This window comes from Bidens hawaiensis, unplaced genomic scaffold, assembly GCF_021521415.1.
Source record: "Bidens hawaiensis isolate Kalapana, Puna unplaced genomic scaffold, B.hawaiensis_p1.1 tig00005588_1, whole genome shotgun sequence".
NCBI lineage: Eukaryota > Viridiplantae > Streptophyta > Magnoliopsida > Asterales > Asteraceae > Bidens > Bidens hawaiensis.
In genome coordinates, this window is record NW_027491362.1 from 67,878 (window position 1) to 89,181 (window position 21,304).

The 21,304-nt window shown below is 37.5% G+C and overlaps 2 protein-coding genes and 2 pseudogenes across 3 annotated transcripts; 3 read left to right on the top strand and 1 right to left on the bottom strand.

Moving 5' to 3' along the window:
- Positions 1–266: 266 nt before the first annotated feature.
- LOC143630230 (NADPH-dependent aldo-keto reductase, chloroplastic-like) lies at positions 267–2,648 on the bottom strand (annotated as a pseudogene). The gene is made up of 7 exons (XR_013153133.1): positions 2,516–2,648; positions 2,230–2,280; positions 1,496–1,572; positions 1,313–1,400; positions 966–1,235; positions 637–885; positions 267–538 (listed from the first exon to the last, which is right to left on the bottom strand). The product of XR_013153133.1 is annotated as an NADPH-dependent aldo-keto reductase, chloroplastic-like (transcript).
- Positions 2,649–12,773: 10,125 nt separating this feature from the next.
- Positions 12,774–14,336, top strand: LOC143630170 (CASP-like protein 5B2). The gene is made up of 3 exons (XM_077099252.1): positions 12,774–13,021; positions 13,176–13,308; positions 13,939–14,336. The coding sequence occupies exons 1-3, from the start codon at positions 12,891–12,893 to the stop codon at positions 14,140–14,142; spliced, it is 468 nt and encodes a 155-aa protein (XP_076955367.1). The 5' UTR covers positions 12,774–12,890; the 3' UTR covers positions 14,143–14,336.
- Positions 14,337–14,706: 370 nt separating this feature from the next.
- On the top strand, positions 14,707–17,965 carry LOC143630171 (putative pectinesterase/pectinesterase inhibitor 45). Its single transcript, XM_077099253.1, has 2 exons — positions 14,707–16,043; positions 17,140–17,965. The coding sequence occupies exons 1-2, from the start codon at positions 14,942–14,944 to the stop codon at positions 17,832–17,834; spliced, it is 1,797 nt and encodes a 598-aa protein (XP_076955368.1). The 5' UTR covers positions 14,707–14,941; the 3' UTR covers positions 17,835–17,965.
- A 1,343-nt stretch (positions 17,966–19,308) lies between these two features.
- On the top strand, positions 19,309–19,817 carry LOC143630204 (cysteine-rich receptor-like protein kinase 26 pseudogene; annotated as a pseudogene).
- The last annotated feature ends 1,487 nt before the right edge of the window (positions 19,818–21,304 follow it).

A 21,304-nucleotide genomic window follows, 5' to 3' on the forward strand; every position in this document is an offset into this window, starting at 1 on the left:
GCCGTTCAAAAAAAATTGTAGATAGAATAAAATATTAAGAAAGTAACAACTCAAAAAGTGAAACTTACAACCCATTATCATTAATAAATCCGCCTCTGTGATGAAATATTACATGTCATAGTTTGAATAATTAAAATTCAATTTGATAATTTAGACATCTAACATATATATATATATATAATAATAATTTCTTAAAAAATGTGTTTGTTAAATTAAAACAAATATAGATAATAGTCACACATATGTATCCAGTATGCACACACAATACAATATGGTGAATATTGGTGATCATGGATATATCTTTAACCAAAAGTTGCAGAGCATTTACCACATCTTGCAATTCAAATATATTGATATGGATCAAAACAAACCAAACTTCTAAATCAAAATCAAAAACATAAACTGAAATCATCCATGAATAATTAACCAGTAATAAAATCAACTTGACCATTCAAATCTCACCATCCCAGAGTTCCTCAACGCTTTTGTACCCACCAGAAGAATCGTTAACCAGAAATTCACCTCGAACAAGCCTCGCCTGCAACAAACCCATGATTCATATATAAATAACATATTAATCATCTTTCCAAATGTATTATTATTATCATGATGTTGAATAATAATTAGAAAGCTTGCCTGTTCAATCTTAGACATCTCTGCAAACAAATCATCAGGAATGGACCAATCAAACACATCAAAATTCTCTTTAATTCTTGATTCATTTGTACTTTTGGGAAGCACACTGTGACCCATCTGCAAACCCCACCGAAGCGCCACCTGTGCAGGAGTTTTGCCTAACTTTTCCGCAACCGATGTCAGAATCGGATGCTGCAGAACATTACTCTTGAGCCATTTTGTGCCCGGTGAACCAAGTGGCGAATACCCCTAAATATTTAACCAAACAACAAAAGCTAAAACATCAATTATAAAACTAGAAACTAATCTGTAAACTTTTGATGACTTACAGAAAGGTGGACCCCATTAGATTTACATAACTCGCGCAACTTAGTTTGCTGCCATGAAGGGTGGCATTCCACCTGGTTCACAACAGGTGGAATGCGCGCCACCTTTAATAAATCACCCAATTTCTTTGAAGAGAAGTTGCTAACACCTAAACCGCGAGTCATGCCATTATCATGGCATGCTTCCATTGCTTTCCATGTTGCGGGTATATCAGTTGGAATCATGTTTCCAAAGCCACTTGTCCCCTTCTTTGTCCTTACTGGCCAGTGGATCTTGAATATATAGATACAATAAAAGATCATGAAAAGGTGAACAAGAGGGTCTAAAATTTGGATTTGTGAATACTTACAAGGTACAGATTAAGGTAATCAAGCTGCAAGTCTTTCAAGGTGTTTCCCAATGATACAGGTACATCTTCGGGCGCATGATTGTTACACCTGTGAAGTTTAAGGTTCTTGTGTTAGAAAAAAATGGTGTAATAAATAATGTAAGTATGGATATGTGAAGTTAGATGATGAAGGATTAGATGAACCATAGTTTGGAAGTGATCCACAAATCGTCTCGTTGCACCACACCCTCGTCTAAAAGCCTCTTCAAAGCGACACCAATCTACAAAATAATAAAGACAGCATTTATTTTTTGATCACAGATATTACAAGTTGAAATTTTGTGCAGTTTAAAACTTTGACTTCTTATTGGAGTTTCATTGTGTGTGTATTAAGGTTAAATTTGTTAATAGATATATTTTAAATCATCTAAGATAAGAATGTTTCAATAGGTGCATAGATTATTCGATCTAATAGCTTAACACTTAATACTTGCATTCATATCGCTTATTAGTGTAATTAACACTTAAATTCTTATAGCTTATTATTGAAATTCAACACCATCCGGTAAAATAAAATTTTCTCGAGCGTGTGGGTACTTAGCGACACCGGTATAAAAAACTTATGTATTCGTTAGTTGCAGGTCACCATATGAACCGTAATAAGAATTAACCCCAACAATCATAGCCCAACAAAATGAGTTGATTTGGGTTAAAAAAAATATATATTCAGGTTCATTTGGTACGGGTAGACTCAAATTTAACGTGTCATATAGCCCATTAGCCTGTTTTGATACCTTTTTCTAATCAGTGATACTTAAATATTCAGCCTGTTGTAACCCAAATTCATTTTCACACAAACATGTTTTAACACGTCACTCAACCGATCTAACCCATCTACTTTGCCGGTATTAATAATAAGACAAGAAGCATATATATACCTCCTTTTCGTTGCCATAAATTTGTGCACAATCAATGTGACGATAACCAACCTGCAAAGGAGAAACACATGATTCCTAAATAAATATTTCTTTCCACTTGTTTTACAAAATAACTCATTAAAGAAATAAATACAAAAGTAAACGATATATAGTTTTACTGCATGTTGTAACACACATCAAAATATCAAATCAATTTATTTAATCTCAAGTTTAAGATTTTAAACCGCACAGATAAAGTAATTCATACATGCATACTTAACATCAAATTCAAAAAACATCAAAAAACCTTGACGGCGGCATAAACAGCTTGACCGACAAGACCAGGTTCAGATTGCCATGTTCCCAGACCAACAGATGGAATCCTAGTATTGTTTTTCAGATCGGAAATGAATACCGGTGGCCATTTTCAGACCAACAAGTTTAGTCAAAGGCCGGTGTCGGTAAAGCTGAGGAGAAAGACAATGCAAAAGACGAAACTGAGTGATGATGATTGATGAGTCCACATTTAAGGGGTATGAATTGTCCCCACCGTTTAACGGAGCTCAAGTTAGACCACGTGAAATATTATATTTTATTGAAAAGAGCCTTTTTTTTAAGTGAATTTTAAAAGAAAACGTATTCAAGAAAGTCTGGTCCTCTTAAAAGGTATTTTATAAAATTACTTAATAAAGATTTGTTTAAAACTAATTATAATGAATGAGTTGTCTAGACTTTCTTAGAAGTTACAAGTTTAATTTATTATAATTTTTTTTAATAAACTCTTCATTTATTAAATAAACTATCCAATTATAACAGAGAGGTGAACAGGGTCAATCCAAAACTAAAGATGGTTGTGTTTGAGTCAATGAGGGGTTTTATGTGGCTACTTAGTCAATTCATGACACCCTTTAAACACTACTCTCCTCAGAGTATTCTCATCCTATTCTCTATAAATATGTGAGGGAAGTTTGTAAATTATAGGGTGGGGTGATGAGTGGTTGTGAGTGTAAATTATAGGGTGGAGAGAGAAATGTAGTGATTTTTTCCAAATTCAAGATTAGTAAGTAAAGATTTTTGTAAAAGGGAAAGGTATTTTAGTTAAACGTGAGGGGTTTTTAATCAAATATACATAGTTTTGATTGGTTTTCCGTGTAAGGTTATACGGCTAACAGCACCGTATTCACTTTCCCCATGAAAAATATGTTAACCAGGTATATTATGGTGGCAAGTGGCGTGGTACAACTTTTCGATACGCTTAAATCAAATGCTTCGATCAATAAATATTATATGTATGGTAGAGTATTTACAAACATGAAGACTATGGTCAAGTATAGTTTAAGTAAATGAATGATATGAGCCCACAACATGTCAACATATTTGTAATAACGAAAGTAAATGTTCTGATAAGATGCTAATCGTCAAGTCTTAATTTCACTTTAAATTTTATTAGAGTAAAAATAATACTAAAGAAATTATGTATTGATAAGATGCAAATCATTTAGGAGGCGAGAAGGTTTATAAAACAAACTGAAAATAATTAATTGAAAACTTGAAAGTGTAATATGGTTGATAAATCTTGTCAATACAGGTAGAAGTAAATGTTCTTTTAAGAAAGAATAAATCTATGGGACATGAGTTACATTGTTATTTAAAAATAATAAAATAAAATAAGAATAATGATACCCTCGTTATACAAGAGAAATACCGTATACAAAAACAAAAAAAGGAAATAAATATAAAGTATAATCTATATTAATATAAAGATTCATGTTGATGTCATTGGTAAGAACTTCTACAGAAACTTCTCGACTCGAGCCTTTCACCTGTTGAGTATCTTCACATTCGTCTTAGTTTTTATTGGTGTGACTAACTCTATTGACTACAACAAAAGATTAATAAAACAATATATATTGAGTGTTAGCTGAGTCACGTATTCAATACATTTCCCTTAAAACAAATTTCAGGTCTCTACTAAAGAGTCTGCATGTCTCTCAGGGTACAACAACCGAACCAGTGTATGTACTGCTCGAGATGACACTCGCACCCGAGATTGCATTAGGCAAAGTGGTGTTATTGAAAAGAAAAAGGGAAGAATAAGACCATGTATAGTCATAATTACTCTTCACATGTGGACATTTTGCGTCATGTGACGCCCAGTCAGCTTTTCCAAATTATGCAAAAAGATGGTGTAGTAGGGCATCTCCAATGGAGATGACATGACAATGTTTGAAATTTCAACACAACCTCAAAACAAGGATGAGACCATTGGAGCATGGCATTGAAATTGCAAAAGTTTGTAACTACAAACTGTTTGTAGCATGGCAATGGGCCCATGATCAATTTTTCTTTTTAGAAAAATCCATCATTCTTCATTTTTAACCAACTTTTAATTTTATGTTGTCAGTTTTTATATTTAAAACTATAAATTCATCCTTTATTAGTCAATATGTTTAATATAGTGGCCCGGCCCTAATTAACATTAGCCGGCCCTAATTAGGGTTTTGTATTCTCTATATATATCTGCTATTGTACAACATTAGTACATACAATAATACAAATTATTCTTTACCAAACTTAACTTGGTATCAAAGCCACTTCCTTTTTTTTTCCTGCCGATATCCTACCTCACAGATCCACAGATCTGTTTTTCTACCGACAGCAAACCCTAAACAGATTTTGTTTCTGCCTTTATCACAACTATGGCAGATCTGACTCCTTTCTCCACAACCGACAAAACAGCCCATAATTCCCACAAGTTTGGGTTTACTTTATCCTCTACAAATTATGGCTATTGAAAGGCTATGGTTGAACCCTTTCTTATACAAACGGCCTCATCGGATATGCTGATGGTAGCATCCCTTGTCCCCCATCAACAGTTACAACTCAACAGTCTTCTTCTGGTAAAGAAAGTGCTGCTCCTTCTACTGTCATTACACCCAATCTGAACTACACCATCTGGCAAGCCAATGATGCACACGTTCGTATGCTGATTATGTCCACCATCTCTGAGGCATCTTTCCAACACGTTCAAGGTACTACATCATGTGATTTATGGCTTTCTCTTCAACGTGCTTATGCCCCTCACACTGCTTCAAGGGAATTTACCCTCAAAACACAATTGTTGAAGATACAAATGAAAGGAGACGAAACTGCTCCTGCCTATCTTGCGAGGGCTCAAGAATATGCGAATGCCCTCGCTAACATCGGTGCACCTATGATGGAAAAAGAGATTGTGATGTTGGTTGTTGGTGGTCTTCGTGAAGAATACAATCCTGTTAAACAAGGTCTTCTCACCAGAGATTTCCAAGCTGTCTTTTCTGAACTCCCTGCTCTTCTTGCGGATTATGATTTTATGATCAAGAAACCAGTTCCGGAGATGCCATCGGCCCAGGCATACACGACTGCTACAGCGGCCGGTTCTCCCGTGGTCCCTAATGATACGGTTCAGGCTCTCTAACAACTTGTTGCTCGTCTTGGTTTCCAGTTACAACCTACCTCTGGTGCACTTCCACCCTCGCCTTCTCAAGCCTTTTACACAAACAGGGCTGGTCCGAATAATAACACTCGAGGTAGAGGTGGTTATCGTGGCCGTGGAGGTCGCAACAACAACTACAACCGCAACCAGGGAGGCAATCGAAACCCGGGTCAGTCTCGTTGGGCTTCTAATCAGAACATGGTATATGGTTCTTGTAACAGGTGCGGAATCGGTCACCTGCCTTCCCAATGCCCAAATCGGAACCCGTCTACCATTCAGACATGTCAGCCGTCTGCCAACTATGCTGATTATCGCTCTCAAGCATCCACTTCTTGGCTGCCAGACACCGGCTCAAATAGTCACGTTGCTTCAGACATGTCGGGCTTTGACTCCACCGAGCCTTACTACGGTGAGGACAATCTGCACGTTGGTAATGGTAAAGCTCTTCCTATACTACACATTGGTTCCTCAAAAATTCACTCACCTAACAAAACCTTTTACCTTAAAAATGTTCTTCATGTTCCCGAAATCAAGAAACACCTTCTATCTGTTCAAAAATTCTGTCATGATAATCACGTTTTCTTTGAATTTCACTCTATTTTTTTGTTGTGAAGGACAAGTCTACACGCATTACCCTCCTCACGGGTCCAAGTGACGGTGGCCTTTACAAAATCAACCTTCCAGTCAATCAACCAATTCCAAAAGTTGCTTTTTCAACAACTCGAGCTTCAACAACCACATGGCATCAACGACTGGGACATCCACACTCCCAGCTTTTTCAGACTATGCTTTCTAAATATTGTTTACCTATTTCTAGCAAAGACTTTGATTTTCGTTGTAATTCTTGTTCTATTGGCAAATCATCGAAACTTCATTTACCATCTTCTGATTATGAAAGTAGTCATATTCTGGATTTACTCTTTTGTGATGTGTGGGGGCCCGCACCGGTCACCTCCTTTGATGGACATACTTACTTTCTTTTGTGTGTTGATCATTTTTCAAAATTCATGTGGTTGTTTCCTTTAAAACGTAAATCAGATGTCTTTGACGTATTTAAACATTTTGTTACCATGGCCGAACGACAATTTTCGACTAAAATCAAATCAGTCCAAACCGATTGGGGAGGAGAATTCCGAAGTCTCTCACCCTTCTTTGCCTCTCTTGGAATTATACACCGACTCTCTTGTCCTCACACCAGTGAACAAAACGGTGTGGTTGAACGTCGTCACCGTTATGTTGTGGAAACCGGCCTAACATTACTGGCTCACGCCCATGTTCCACAACGCTTTTGGCATTACGCCTTTGAAACTGCGGTCTACTTAATCAATTGCATGCCATCTCGTACCAACTCCACTACCTCCCCGTTCGAGCATCTCTTTCATCATAAACCCGATTTCTCGTTCCTCAGAATTTTTGGATGCCAATGCTACCCTTATCTTCGCCCTTATAATCCACACAAAATGGATCTTCGATCCACTTCGTGTATCTTCCTCGGGTATTGCACCTCTCATCAAGGATATCGGTGTTTTGATCCGGTTTCTGAATGTATCTACATTGCCCGTCACGTTCGATTTAACGAGTTCCTTTTTCCATTCTCTATCACCGAAACTACACCCTCTTCTCCTACACCACCTACTGCTCATACATCTAATCCTTATGTCTCATCTTATCCTACACCACCCACTGCTGATACATCTAACCCACCAGTGCCCAATCCCACATCCGATCCTATACCTTCCACACCCTCATCTTCTATACCTGAACCACTTATTCCGCAAACTCCTCCTACTCAGCAACCTGCTTCCTCACCTACCTCATTACCAACCCACACAAACTCGCAAACACCTCACACCGAAATTCCAACTCACACCTATTCTCGCCGAACCACCGACGCCCCACCCTCCTCCGCTTTTGACCAGTTCACCAAAAATGTTGCTCCCAATCCCACCACACCTCCCACTCAAACCGCAAATCCCTCCCAAACATTACATCCTCGTCAACGCCCACCTAACCTTCTCCAAAATCCTAAACAAACCAAATCCTTCAAACCCGCATCCTTTCACACCTCCACACCTCTCGCTAAGTCTGAACCAACCTCCTTTACCACTGCCAACGCGGACCCTCACTGGCGTAGGGCTATGGCCGATGAATACTCGGCGCCCTTACGAAACGGAACTTGGACATTAGTTCCACGGGTACCAAACACAAATGTGGTTGATTGCAAATGGGTCTATAAAATTAAACGTGATCAACATGGGGCCATTCAGCGTTATAAAGCGCGTCTTGTTGCTAAAGGGTTTCGCCAACAACAAGGTATTGATTACACAGAGACCTTTAGTCCAGTGGTTAAAGCCCCCTCTATTCGAGTAGTTCTCTCCATTGCTGTTTCAAAACAATGGTCTCTACGCTAGCTGGATGTTCAAAATGCCTTCTTGCATGGCGACTTAAAAGAAATAGTTTATCTACAACAGCCACAAGGATTTGTTGATCCTCATAGACCGAATCATGTCTGCTTGTTCCACAAATCCCTATACGGATTGAAGCAGGCACCGAGATCCTGGTTTCAGCGCCTGTCAGCAGCCCTTGTGTCTCTCGGTTTTCGAGGGTCTAAAACTGACCCCTCTTTATTCATCTATTCGGCTAATGGGACAATGATTTATATGCTTATTTATGTTGACGACATCGTCTTGACAAGTAACAACAACAAGGCTATTGATCAGGTTGTTAACAGCCTCAGTCACACCTTTGCCATCCAGGACATGGGATCTTTGTCTTACTTCCTTGGTATTGAGGTCGCCGGTACAGCTCAGACATCGTTCTCTCACAAAAGAAGTATATTAACGACTTACTTGCTCGTGCCAACCTCTCGCGGGCCAAACCGGTCCCATCACCATGCACTACTAGTGCCCCATTATCTCTTGGTGACAGTGAACCATTTGACGATCCAGTAAAATATCGCCAAATGGTGGGTGCCCTTCAATACGTCACTCTCTCCAGACCAGATATCACCTTTGCTGTCAATAAGGTTTGCCAATTCATGCAGTCGCCAACCGTGAATCACTGGTCTGCTGTTAAGCGTATTCTACGCTACCTCCAAGGAACCGCCGATCATGGGTTGTTACTCTCAAAATCCTCCTCTTGTGTGCTTCATGCATATACGGACACGACTTTCAATGCCTTGAGTGCATTCTCTGATGCAGACTGGGCTGGATGCCCTGTTGACCAACGATCCACGGGAGGGTATGCTATCTATCTTGGATCGAACCTCGTCTCATGGTCTGCACGAAAACAAAAGACAATCTCTCATTCATCTACAGAATCAGAATATAAGGCACTCGCTGATACGGTAGCGGAAGTGACCTGGCTTGAAACACTTCTCCGTGAACTCCATGTTCCGATTCGCTCAGCCCCAAACTTATGGTGTGACAACCTAGGGGCTACTTACTTATCATCTAATCCGGTCTTTCATGCGCAGACAAAGAACATAGAGGTTGACTTTCACTTTGTAAGAGAAAAGGTTGCTCAGGGGGCCCTATCAGTTCAGTTTATTTCAACAAACGATCAGATTGCCGATGTCTTCACAAAACCGCTCTCATCTGAACGATTTCTCTTCTTGAAGTCCAAGCTAAGGGTCGTTCCTCGGCCTTAGCTTAAGGGGGAATATTAGTCAATATGTTTATTATAGTGGCCCGGCCCTAATTAACATTAGCCGACCCTAATTAGGGTTTTGTATTCTCTATATATATCTGCTATACACAACATTAGTACATACAATAATACAAATCATTCTTTACAAAATTTAACTTCCTCACAGCCCACTTTTACTTTAACTTTTATGTTTTTATCTATTATTCAAGGTGTGTTTTTCAAAAGTATTGTACACACGGGACGATATGTGAGACGATAAGAAAACTTCATAGCCTAGTTTAGTTATTTTTGAGGTTTAAGTATGTATTTATGTGTGTTTTTTAAAAATGTTGTATGTTTTAAGTTCAATTTTTAAAGTGTGTTTATATTTTATTAATTGTTTTTATGTGTTTTTTAATTACTTAATTTATTTAATATATATGAAATATAAAATAATTAATTATAAAAAGATATATATTGATATAGATTAAGTAAAGAGAAAAGTATTTGATGAGGTGGCAGTTTGAAACAAGAATGAGTTATGACCATTGGAGAAGAGATAAAAGTTTTGGAAAATTGGATTTTAATAATCTCAACTTAATGCAGTTGGCTGATAATAATCTCAACTTTAAAAGTAGCTGTCACTGGTCTCAACTTTCACACTATTTATTTTCATTGGACCTCCGTTAAAAAAACTTAACGACGTTATGTTTTTTTTCCAAATTTCAAACTGATATTTTAGGGCTTTGATCGGAATGAGAATACGAGTCGATTGATGTAAAACTTAACTCGAAACGACGCTTCAAACAGCTTGATTTTTGTTAATTAAAAGTTTAAACACCGAAATTGAAGCTTCCTTTAGTCGTTTGGACCACCGTTTGGAAGTAAGTTTTACATCAATCGACTCGTATTCTCATTCGGATCAAAAGCCCTAAAATATCAGTTTGAAATTTGGGAAAAAAACATAACGTAGCTAAGTTTTTTTTAAAGGAGGTCCAATAAAAATAAATAGTGTGAAAGTTGGGATCAGTGACAACTACTTTCAAAGTTGGGATTATTATCAGCCAACTGCATTAAGTTGGGATTATTAAAATCCAATTTTCCAAAAGTTTTTGTAGGTTGGTTTGAAATTTGATGTGGCATGCTGAGTTGACGGTTTGAAATAAGAAGCAGTGTTGTGCATTGGAGATGCTCGTATAACTCTCCACCCTTAGGCATTTTGCGACACGTTGCGCCCAGTCACTTTTTTGGTTTTTTAAATCAATAATAATAAATTTAAACTTAACTGAAATCAACTCGCTGGAAAACAGGTACAGAGTATACGACTTAACCCTAGTCAGCGAAGGTCTAACACCCATCATCACATCGGTTATCATTTTGCCTAACTAAAGTGAAATTTTAGTAAAAAGTTAATATAAAGTAGCCTCAATACAAAACCCTAAACAAAGAAATTAGAGTAAAACAAAAAGATAACAAAATCAAAGCAAACAAAGATAACACAGACGCGTCGTGATCAACTCGTCGGAAAATAGGTCGTCTGGATCAATCTCATCCATCCATCTGATAAACCTAACCAATACCACCACCACCACCCAACAAAACCCTTATCGGTCACCGGAATCCTCGCCGATTCGTCCTCTCACATGGGTCTCCGGCGATCTGACCTGATCGAAAAATGATCGTTGGTTGAGTTCCAGCAACAACATATCCAACAACAAACATCGTTCTTCTTAAAGTTTGTGCCGTTCAAGCGTTTTGTAAATTACGCTAACCTGAAAACGCTAAACAAAAACGCCGGGAGTGGGTGTGTGTCCCCGGCATTTTCGTTCAAAACACCACCACACGACCGCCACTACGAGTGATCTAAGATGGTGATTGAAACAAGTAGAGAATACTCATCTCTATAGATTCTTACATATGGTCCTCTAAATGTTCTCACTTTTCAAAAAATTCTCTCTCTCTATTATGAATGAGACAAAAAAAACTTATATAAAGCTATAAATGAGTGAAGAGTTTATTATTAATTAAATACTTAATATTAGATATTAAATATCTAATAAAACGATATAAGTACTCTAGTTAAGAAATAAATAATGTTTATTAATAATCATAATCCTTTTTACAAACTCACCAATAATACCTCCACTAAAATAGGGGAAAATTCCCTAAATGATCTAAAAGAAGAAAGAGAAAAAAAAAGATTCTTTTTGAGTCAAGATTCTCAAAACAATCCAAATAATATGGACTAATGCGACATTTTGGAGAAATAAACGACGAGATTTTTTAACCATACAAAAGCTGACACTTGTAAGGACTCTGACACATCAGACGAGATTTTTAAAAATCTGGTCTGTTCCGACCATATTTTCAACTTAATTAACTTTTTAAAAAACCGTCTCTCCAGACGGTTTTTTTGTGTTTCTCGTCTATTCCATTCATATTATTATTATTCCTAAACTTAAATGAAACGAAAATAAAAAAAAAAACATAATAATAATATTAATATCTTTAGCTTTAGCTTCTCACATACACAATGAAGGTACTTCATTCAAATTTGGTGTTTGATTCTTGTTTGAAGCTTTTGATGAAGCTGATGATGATGGTTTACTGAACGCTCTCATCGGACTTGCTAACGCCCACCCCCAGCTCCGGCTCCGTGAATGCTGCTCGCCGTGATCCGTTCCGGCACCGATGATGTCACCTTAGGGTTTGAAGCCACAAAATAAGAAGACGAAGAGGATGACGTAATCATAAACCCACTTAACAACCCACCGCACCGGACTCTCTCGTTAATGTAGTCCTGGCCGCCGGTGCGCATGGCGGCGTGTTTTGACTTCCCTTCGCGGTGTGACTCCACGTGCTGCAGGTCGCTGAGTTCGGTTGAGATTCGCTCGAATAAGTCGCCGGAGAACCTCCGGCTGTCATGAAGATGAAGAGTGTACGGTGTGACTTCCCTTTCGTTTCATGAAGATGAAGAAGATGAATAGAGGAAGATGAAAATAAAGTTATGAATAATAATAATATGAACAGACCAGACGAGAAACATTAAAACCGTCTGGAGAGACGGTTTTTTAAAAAGTGAGTTAAGTATAAAATATGGTCGGAACATACGAGATTTTTAAGGTGTGTCAGAGTCCTTACACGTGTCAGCTTTTGTATGGTTAAAAAATCTCGTCGTTTATTTCTCCAAGATGTCGCCTTAGTCCATATTATTTGGATTGTTTTGGAAATCTTGACAATACTCAACATTCCAAACTTTAAACCTAACCTGTAACCAACCAGAAGGGGCAATTACGAGACACCATACAAACAAACAGTAAAGTAATTGCTTGAATAAAAAAAATAAAAAAGTACTAAAAGTTACCCCGTCCCCTTTATCAAATCACAGTGTCAATCAATTTCCAGACCAAACTACTAATCACATTAATCCACACATTCATTCCACCATCACCAATAAAACATTACAAACCCTAATCAATTCTTCATATCCCACTGTGTTTTAATTCCCAGATCTCTTCATATGGTGTCCAATTTCCAAATCTAGCCCTGTAATTCACTACCCGTTTGACCCATTAATAATATGAAGGATATGTTCGGAAGCCCAGGAAGTGTTAGCGGCTTGATGCTGCGAATTGGCCAATGCGTCTGTGCTGCTGCTTCCATTGCCTGGATGGTTTCCGCTTCCGGGTTTTCGAGTTACACTGCATTCTGGTATTCTCTTTATATATAATTATATTTGTTTGTTGGATAGGATTTTAGTAATTAATGAGGGTTTTTTTTCTTGATTTGGTGGTGTTATTACTTATTAGTGGTGCATTAAATAGGATGTTAATATTTATGGTAATTTTGTTTATGGGATGCTCAGCTATTTAATTGCTTCGATGGGGCTTCAAGTGTTGTGGAGCTTTGGGTTAGCTTGTCTTGATGTCTATGCTCTTAGGATCAAGAAAGACCTCCAAAATGCCGTCTTGGTTAGCTTGTTTGTCGTTGGCGATTGGGTATGTGTCGTTTTCGTTTATAGAAAGTTTTTTATGCTTTATGTCATCATATTAATATACACTTGTACAAGTGTTTATGTTGTTCACACATTATCTACTTAAAATGGGGTGTTGTATTGAATGTTAGAGTCGGGACTCGGGGTTGAGGATTCAAGTGCCCCTACGGGCAGGTGGGTTTTCCCATGAACTGCAAATAACTTGGAGGCGCTTAAGGGCTCCGTACGGCTGGGTTGGGACAGCTGGCGATGACCTTTTGCTATTGGGTTACCCCGTACGGAGTACCTAGGAAATTCTCTAGTTGTTAGCCATTCAAAAAAAAAACATTATAGCAATAAACATAGCAAAATCATTAGTTTTTCAGTTTTAATGTTTTATATAGAGGGCACAATAAGATTTTTTGGTTTTATATTATAAAACATATATATAAATTTAGTGCCCCCAGAAAAAACATGCCCAGGCCGGGAGTCCGGCTCACCCATGCCTGGGTCGGCCTTGTTGAACGTTTTCTTGTATCCACAGCAATTGTTCAAATGCATTTATGTTGTTTTGCATAATTTTGCTATGTTTCATGTTTAGATAAAAAACGAGTTATTAGAAGGTTTTGGTTAACTTGCGGTGGTACAAATGTAGGTGATGGCTACATTGTCGCTTGCTGCTGCGTGCTCTTCAGCCGGGATTGTGGTGCTTTATGCAAGAGATTTGCATTTCTGCACCAACCCTAAAATGCATCTACCGTGTAGCAGATTTGAGATCTCGATAGCTATGGCTTTCATCACCTGGTTCTTTATAGCCATATCTTCTCATGTTATGTTTTGGTTGTTAGCATCCGCTTGATCAACCATTTCTGGTCAGTCTTCCACGCGTTTGCCTCGAAAAGTTTGTTTAGGTTTTGTGTGTATCTTGGTTGTTGAAGATTAATCAAAATTTTGATCATGTAGTAGTGATGTTATTGATAATGTATTAATGTGATGAATCATTGGTTTGTATAACTCGCTTAAAAATGAATCTGAGTGTCCCTGTTTGAAACCAGAATGGCATAATTGGATAAGTTTAATACAGATTTGAGCTTTTAAAAAAAATAAAAATTTTAACAAATTTAATAAATATTTGGCCTTTAATACATATTGAATTCCAGATTTATCATGTAATAATGCTAATCTTTAATCTTTTTAGAAAATATAATGACCAGTTCGGTTCGATTATGTTATGTAATGGTTCATTTCGGTTTCTAACTAAGGTTCATTCGGTTTTGTATATGTATAACTGAAACCAAACAAATACAATACAGTTGGTTATCAAAAATATTAAAACCAAGCCATTTGTTTAACACTTAAATTATTTGGATTTGGTTCAATCAACACTTGAATATAACAATGGGTGAGAATAAATGGCCCTCAAAATCCTCCTACCCACAACACCCCAAAATTCGTTACAAGGTTTTCATATGATCAAACAAGCAACCAAACACCCCATAACCAAATTCTATCAAATTAACAAGAAAATTATATAAAAATTGCTTCAAACTTTTGTTTTTTTCAAACAGATTTTGACATCTTGTGGACTCTGCCTTGGATATAACCCAAGGCAGAGATCAAACGAACAAACGTTGATATCAGATTCACAACGTTGAATCATGGCGTTTCAAGATTTCGACCAGATATCAGAACGTCGAAGGCTTGAAAGAAAACAAAAGTTGAGACAGAAAATCATCATCGGTGTCGTCATAACCATTTTGCTTCTTTCAGGAGCTGTTGCGGCCTTTTTAATATTCCTCAACGGTTCCCAACCAGATGACACCACCACCGATGATGGTGCAGATAACGTCGAGACCAACCCTGACACAGGCAAAACTAACAAAGACAACCCGTCTGGTGCGTCTAATGACAAAGGAAACGACGACCAAAACCTTTTGCAAACCCAAAAGGCGGTTCAAACGATATGCCAAACAACCGATTACAAAGAAACATGTGAGAGTCGTCTAGAACAATCATTAAGTTCCAAACTATCGGGACTGCCTAGTCCCGATGATCTCATGCAGGCAGCTATATCCGCAGCCTCGGATGAACTCGACAATGCCATTAAGCAAACATCCACGTTCATGAAAGTCGAGAGCGCACCCGAAAAACAAAAGCCTACATTTGATGTTTGCAAGCAAGTTTTGGAGGGCGCACAAAACGACTTCAATCATTCACGAAACTCAGCCGGATCTACTGATTTAGGCAATTGGTTGAGCGGTGTGATGAGTTATCAGCAAACGTGCATTGACGCGGTTACTGAAGATGCTACCAAGACTAGCATTGAGAAGGCTTTAAAGATCAGTAAAGAGCTCACAAGCAACTCATTAGCCATAGCTTCTTCACTTCAGAAGGTAGTTTCTCCACCTACGGCCACCCACCGCCGCCTTCTAACAGGCAGGTCCGCCCTGCCTGCATGGATGACACTCGACACTCGGAGGCTACTGAAGACTGATGCTACAAGTCTATCTCCGAATGTGACCGTTGCTAAAGATGGTAAGGGGGATTTTGAGACGATTACTAAGGCGCTTGAAGCGATGCCGGATAAATATGAAGGGCGGTATGTTATTCACATTAAAAAGGGAGTATATGAAGAGAATGTGGTCATCACTAAAGATATGGCGAACATCACTATGTACGGTGACGGCTCACAGAAAACAATTGTTACCGGAGACAAAAACTTTGCAGATGGAGTTCCTACCTTTCTAACAGCAACATTTGGTATGAATACCATGTTCTTTTCGTTAGGGTATGCATGGGTCTTTTTTTGGCTAAAAACCGAACCAACAATCGAATATTCATATTTATCTTTTAAAAGTCGTTTGGTTTTGTTTTTTCGGTTTACGGTTTTTCAATGGGTTGGGTTCTCTTACATCATTTGAGATTTAAAATTCTGGACCCCAAAAATGACCTAAAATAATGAATTCGGATTTTAATGTTAGGCTTATTTTTTTCTTTTTGTTAATTAACAATTAGCTAATTATTACACATTTGGATATAAAAGTTTTGCCTACATTATTTTATATTTCTTCAAAAATGCTTCACGTAATTTTCAGATTTTAGTTGATAGCAAAACTGAAACCAAACCGAAAGACTCAAGTCCCAGATCGATAATCAAACACGAAATAACGAATAACTCTCGTTTATATTAATCAGAAAATCTCACTCAATAAACTGATTACAACTCTCTCAAACTCTAACTCGGTTTGACTCTTGATGAACCCTAACTCGGTTGCATCTAGATGAACCTTAACTCGGTTACATTTCGTGTGTGCCTCTTGGATGAACCCTAACTCGGTTACACCTCACACCACCACACTATAATGTCTAACCATGACTTGGTTTATATATGACTAACCTAACTTGCTATCAAAGACATTACCTATTATAATTACAATACAATTAGGAAACATAACCACTATGACCTACTTGTCAATATTGGTCCCTCAAGTTCACCGACTTGTGACATAGAGTCTTAAATTACTTCCAACAAAGACCAGTTTAAAAAAATGAACACAAAACTATATTGTTAGTTTTTTATTTGGTTATATTATTTTGGTTCGATCACGTTGGTTACTCTAGTTACAATTTGTTATTGCGGTTTTTTGCACACCACTACTTCTAAGAACCAAAAATGATTTAGTGAAAGAGAAAATATAGTTGAACTGGCGGTTATGTAGCCTTCTTATGAGCTAAAACATTATGTACAAATGCATTATGCGATTCTTGTAGTTAACATCTTAGACTGTCAATTTATAATGTTTATACCAGTAATTCTGTCTTTGGTAATTAACGAATACGATATGAATAAATGCAGCGGCTATAGGGGAAGGATTCATGGCTCAATCAATCGGTTTCAGAAACACAGCAGGTCCAGAAAAGCAGCAAGCCGTCGCTCTGAGAGTGCAATCGGACCGCTCAGTATTCCTAAACTGTCGTATGGAGGGGTACCAACAAACACTATATGTTCAATCACACCGCCAGTTTTACCGCGGATGCTACATTATGGGCACAGTGGACTTCATATTTGGGGACGCCGCAGCAGTGTTCCAAACGTGCGAAATCGTTATCAGAAAACCAATGAAGGATCAACAAAACACAGTGACAGCTCAAGGAAGAGTGGACAAACACGAAACAACAGGGATCGTGTTGCAAAAATGTAAGATATCGGCAGATGAATTGTTGGAGAAGAAGTCGAAGATCGAGAGTTACCTTGGGCGGCCAGGGAAGGAGTATTCTAGAACGATCGTGATGGAGTCGGAGATTGATGATGTCATTGAACCGGCGGGTTGGTTGGCGGGAGAAGGGGATTTTGGAATCGAAACGGTTTATTATGCGGAGTATAATAATATTGGGGACGGGTCTCGGGTTAAGGATAGAGTGAAATGGGGGGGTTATCAGAAAGAGTTTAAGAAAGAAGATGCGATGAAGTACACGGCGGGGCAGTTTATACAAGGCGAAAGCTGGTTGAAAAGCACCGGTGTGCCGGTTCGTCTAGGGTCTTACAGCTAGGTAAGGTAAGGTAAAGGAGATGATGATGATGGTGTAGTTGTACATGCAAAGCAAGTAGATGTTATGAACCATATATCAAAGGTAGTTGATAGACATGTTTGTTTTTGTTGGTAGAGTTGCTAGCTGCTATTTGTATCCCTATATATATGGTTGCATAATAGGTCCAAGAGGATGATTTTAGGCCATGTGACGTTCTTCTAAAGGAAAGACAGGAGTTATGTGAATTAAGGAAAGAGAGGGAGATGATGTTTTGGAGACTAACCGGTAATTTGGACTTTAGATGATGTTTTCAAAAGTTATTATTGTGGGTGTTGTAACATTAGTTAATCACCAGCTATCAAACACCTTAAGACCAGTATAACATCTAACATCATCGGCTATCGAACAAATTTGATTAAGCTGCAGCAAAGTGTTGAATGCGGCTTTGTCTTTTCGAATTGTAAGGGGAAGTCCAGGTTGTCAAAAAATGTGCAATTTATTTATCAGTAGAGTTAGAGAATGTGTGACTTGTGGTTTAAAAAAAAGTTTATCACAAGCTAGCTAACGATTAAAACGCAACTAACACTGAGCACATAAATTAACAAATGATAAAAAATATAAAAAGAAAACGGAACAAAAGTAGTTTATATGGAAAAAACGTTTTAAATACCTAGTTGACAAGGTGTAGATTTAAGAGTATATTTTGAGGATGTAAAAATTAGCCTTTAAAAATTACAACACCAAGTAACTTAATTACCCTTGTAAGTTGTAAAGAGACTATCAATGGGACGGAAGTGGCTGTAAAGAGACTATCAAAATCGTCTGGACAAGGTACACGAGAGTTTGTAAACAAAGTCATCTTGATGGCAAAGCTTCAACATCGAAATCTAGTGTGGCTTTTACGGTTTTGCCTAGAAGATGATGAAAAATTACTCATTTATGTCAATACACAACTTTCAGATCATATGTATGAATTATGTTACTGAATCTAGTGTAGTTTTTCAAGTGTAAGCCCAAACAGACATGAGCACTTAGATTGGCCAACACGATATAGAATCATAGAAGGGATTACTAAAGGAATGCTTTATGTACATCAAGATTCACGGCTAAGAATCATCCATCGTGATCTAAAAGCTACCAATATCCTATTAGATGGGGATATGAATGCTAAGATCTCTGATTTTGGTCTAGCAAGGATCGTTGGAGCGGATCAAACTCAAGGCAACACGAATCGAATTCTAGGAACCTCGCAAGTTTTCAACCCCCCCCCCCTCCAACGAAAAAAATTCAAACTAATATTAGAATTTAATTTGTTTGACAAACTTAATAATTAGCACACATTTTATTCTATTAAATCAAGTTAATAAGATGTATGTTCTCGATTATACCATTAAAGGTCTATATTAGTGCAAGTAATTGTATTATAATGTGAATGTGTGCAGTGGTTACATGTCACCTGAGTATGCAGTGCATAGACATGTTTCTATAAAGTCAGATGGCTTTCGGAGTCGTTGTTCTTGAGATCATAACTGGGAAGAAAAGTTCAAGCTTTTTACATCAAGATTATCTTGACGATCTTCCACATTTTGTAAGTAGTATTGATCTTACAGTAATTCCATGTCTTGATACAAAACATCACCAATTGCTTACTATATTATATAGTATATATATTGATATGTTTGATTATCTCCCTTTAAGGCTTGGAGAAACTGGAATGATGGAACGAAAATGGACCTTGTAGATCTAACAATGGTTGAAACTTGTGAAGATGAAGTGATGAGATGCCTCAACATTGCGTTGCTATGTGTGCAAGATGATGTGGATGCAAGACCTTCTATGGCTTCTATTTTTAACATGCTTAACAATTACTCCATCCTTCTTTCATCACCAAATAAGCCTCCACATTACATTTCTAAAAGACACTCATCATATTTTTCCACTATTAAGTCTGACGTTTTTAACTCAAAAGATGAATCGTCGATCACTGGGATATATCCACGGTAACAATATACATTTTTTTTAAAATAATGCTAAAATTAGCATAAAGTTAATGGGCAAGATTCATGTTACTTAGCAGTTATATTGTTTTATTAATGGTTATGGAAGCTTAGTAGTACTGATGCACAAGTTTGCTACTGAGGGAATAAAGGTGGTTGGAAGTTTCCATTGATGAGTGTAGTTGTTGTTGCTATGTAGTTACTTTTTTCTTGGTTGTGTAGTTTAATGCAGATGTATATAGTCGGTATGGAGAGACACATAGTATGATTTTAGTGACAATTGTTTTCTTTCTCATTTATTGTATTACTGTGTAATCATTAAGATTAATCAATAAAGTTTTTAATCGTAGACTAATTTCAGTTTAATTTAAGTTGGTATTCTTTTTAATTGTAATTTATGGTTTTCGTTCTTAATAATGTTGAAAGTATCGTGAGGAGTTCTCACAATATATCGTGTTTCTTGATCCAATTATTCCAACAATGGTATCAGAGCGTATACGATTGAAGAAGGCCTATTGAATCACCATCGGAGAGAAGACGAACTTGTGACGGGTTCAATAACTCTTAACCTGACTAGCGACAGGTTTGTTCAAGCAGAGCTGCAAAGGTTCAAAACGGTTGGGTTCTGCGAGTCAACCACACAAAAATAATCGGTCTGATCGAGTGAAAGTTCAAATCACCTACGATAGATGTTAAGTTACCAGAGCGATTCGGAGTGCTGTAGTGCGATACCCGAGAACGAGTACGGTGTAATACCGGTGATGAACGAGCCAAAATGGAGAATTTATACATGACTAGGTTGTTGGCCCAGACGGATCAAACAATCATATCAAACGAACTTATCAATCAAACGAACACGCGATATTGGGGCGACAACCGTCGACTCTTTTCATATATCAAACGAACTTCACGAACTTATCAAACGTACATAGAGATGAGAGTCATTGACTCTCTCTTAACTCTCTCTCAACTCTCTCTAGGAGAAACAACTCTCTCTAATAAAACTAATAATCTAGACCCTGTATATAGACATACTAAACTTGCTCTCCAAGATATACCTTTCCTAAACATACTACAATTCAATTAAGTAAAATAAATATAACATAATAAACCCTTAACTTTATTAATATTCAAGATTAATCCTTCATAGGTGCTTGGCCAATCCTTTCTATCTCAAGAAAATATATGATTCATGGGTTGTGTAGTAAAGACTGAGACGTACATTTTGCCTCTAGTTTTAACTCAAAGATATGCTGATTAGTACTACCAAAGAAAATACAAACCATAAGGAAGAGGGAAAATGCATAATTAATCTCCGCTCTTTCTAAATATGATAATTCAAAAGTAGTTCATCTAGAAAATTAGAGATTTATGGAAAAACAAAACATTAGCGAAGCATGAAACGTCAAGGAAAGAAAAAGCAAGATAAGTTGATCGAACTTGAGAACATGCAACTATTTTGTAACAAACATGCATTTTAAACCTAACATACAT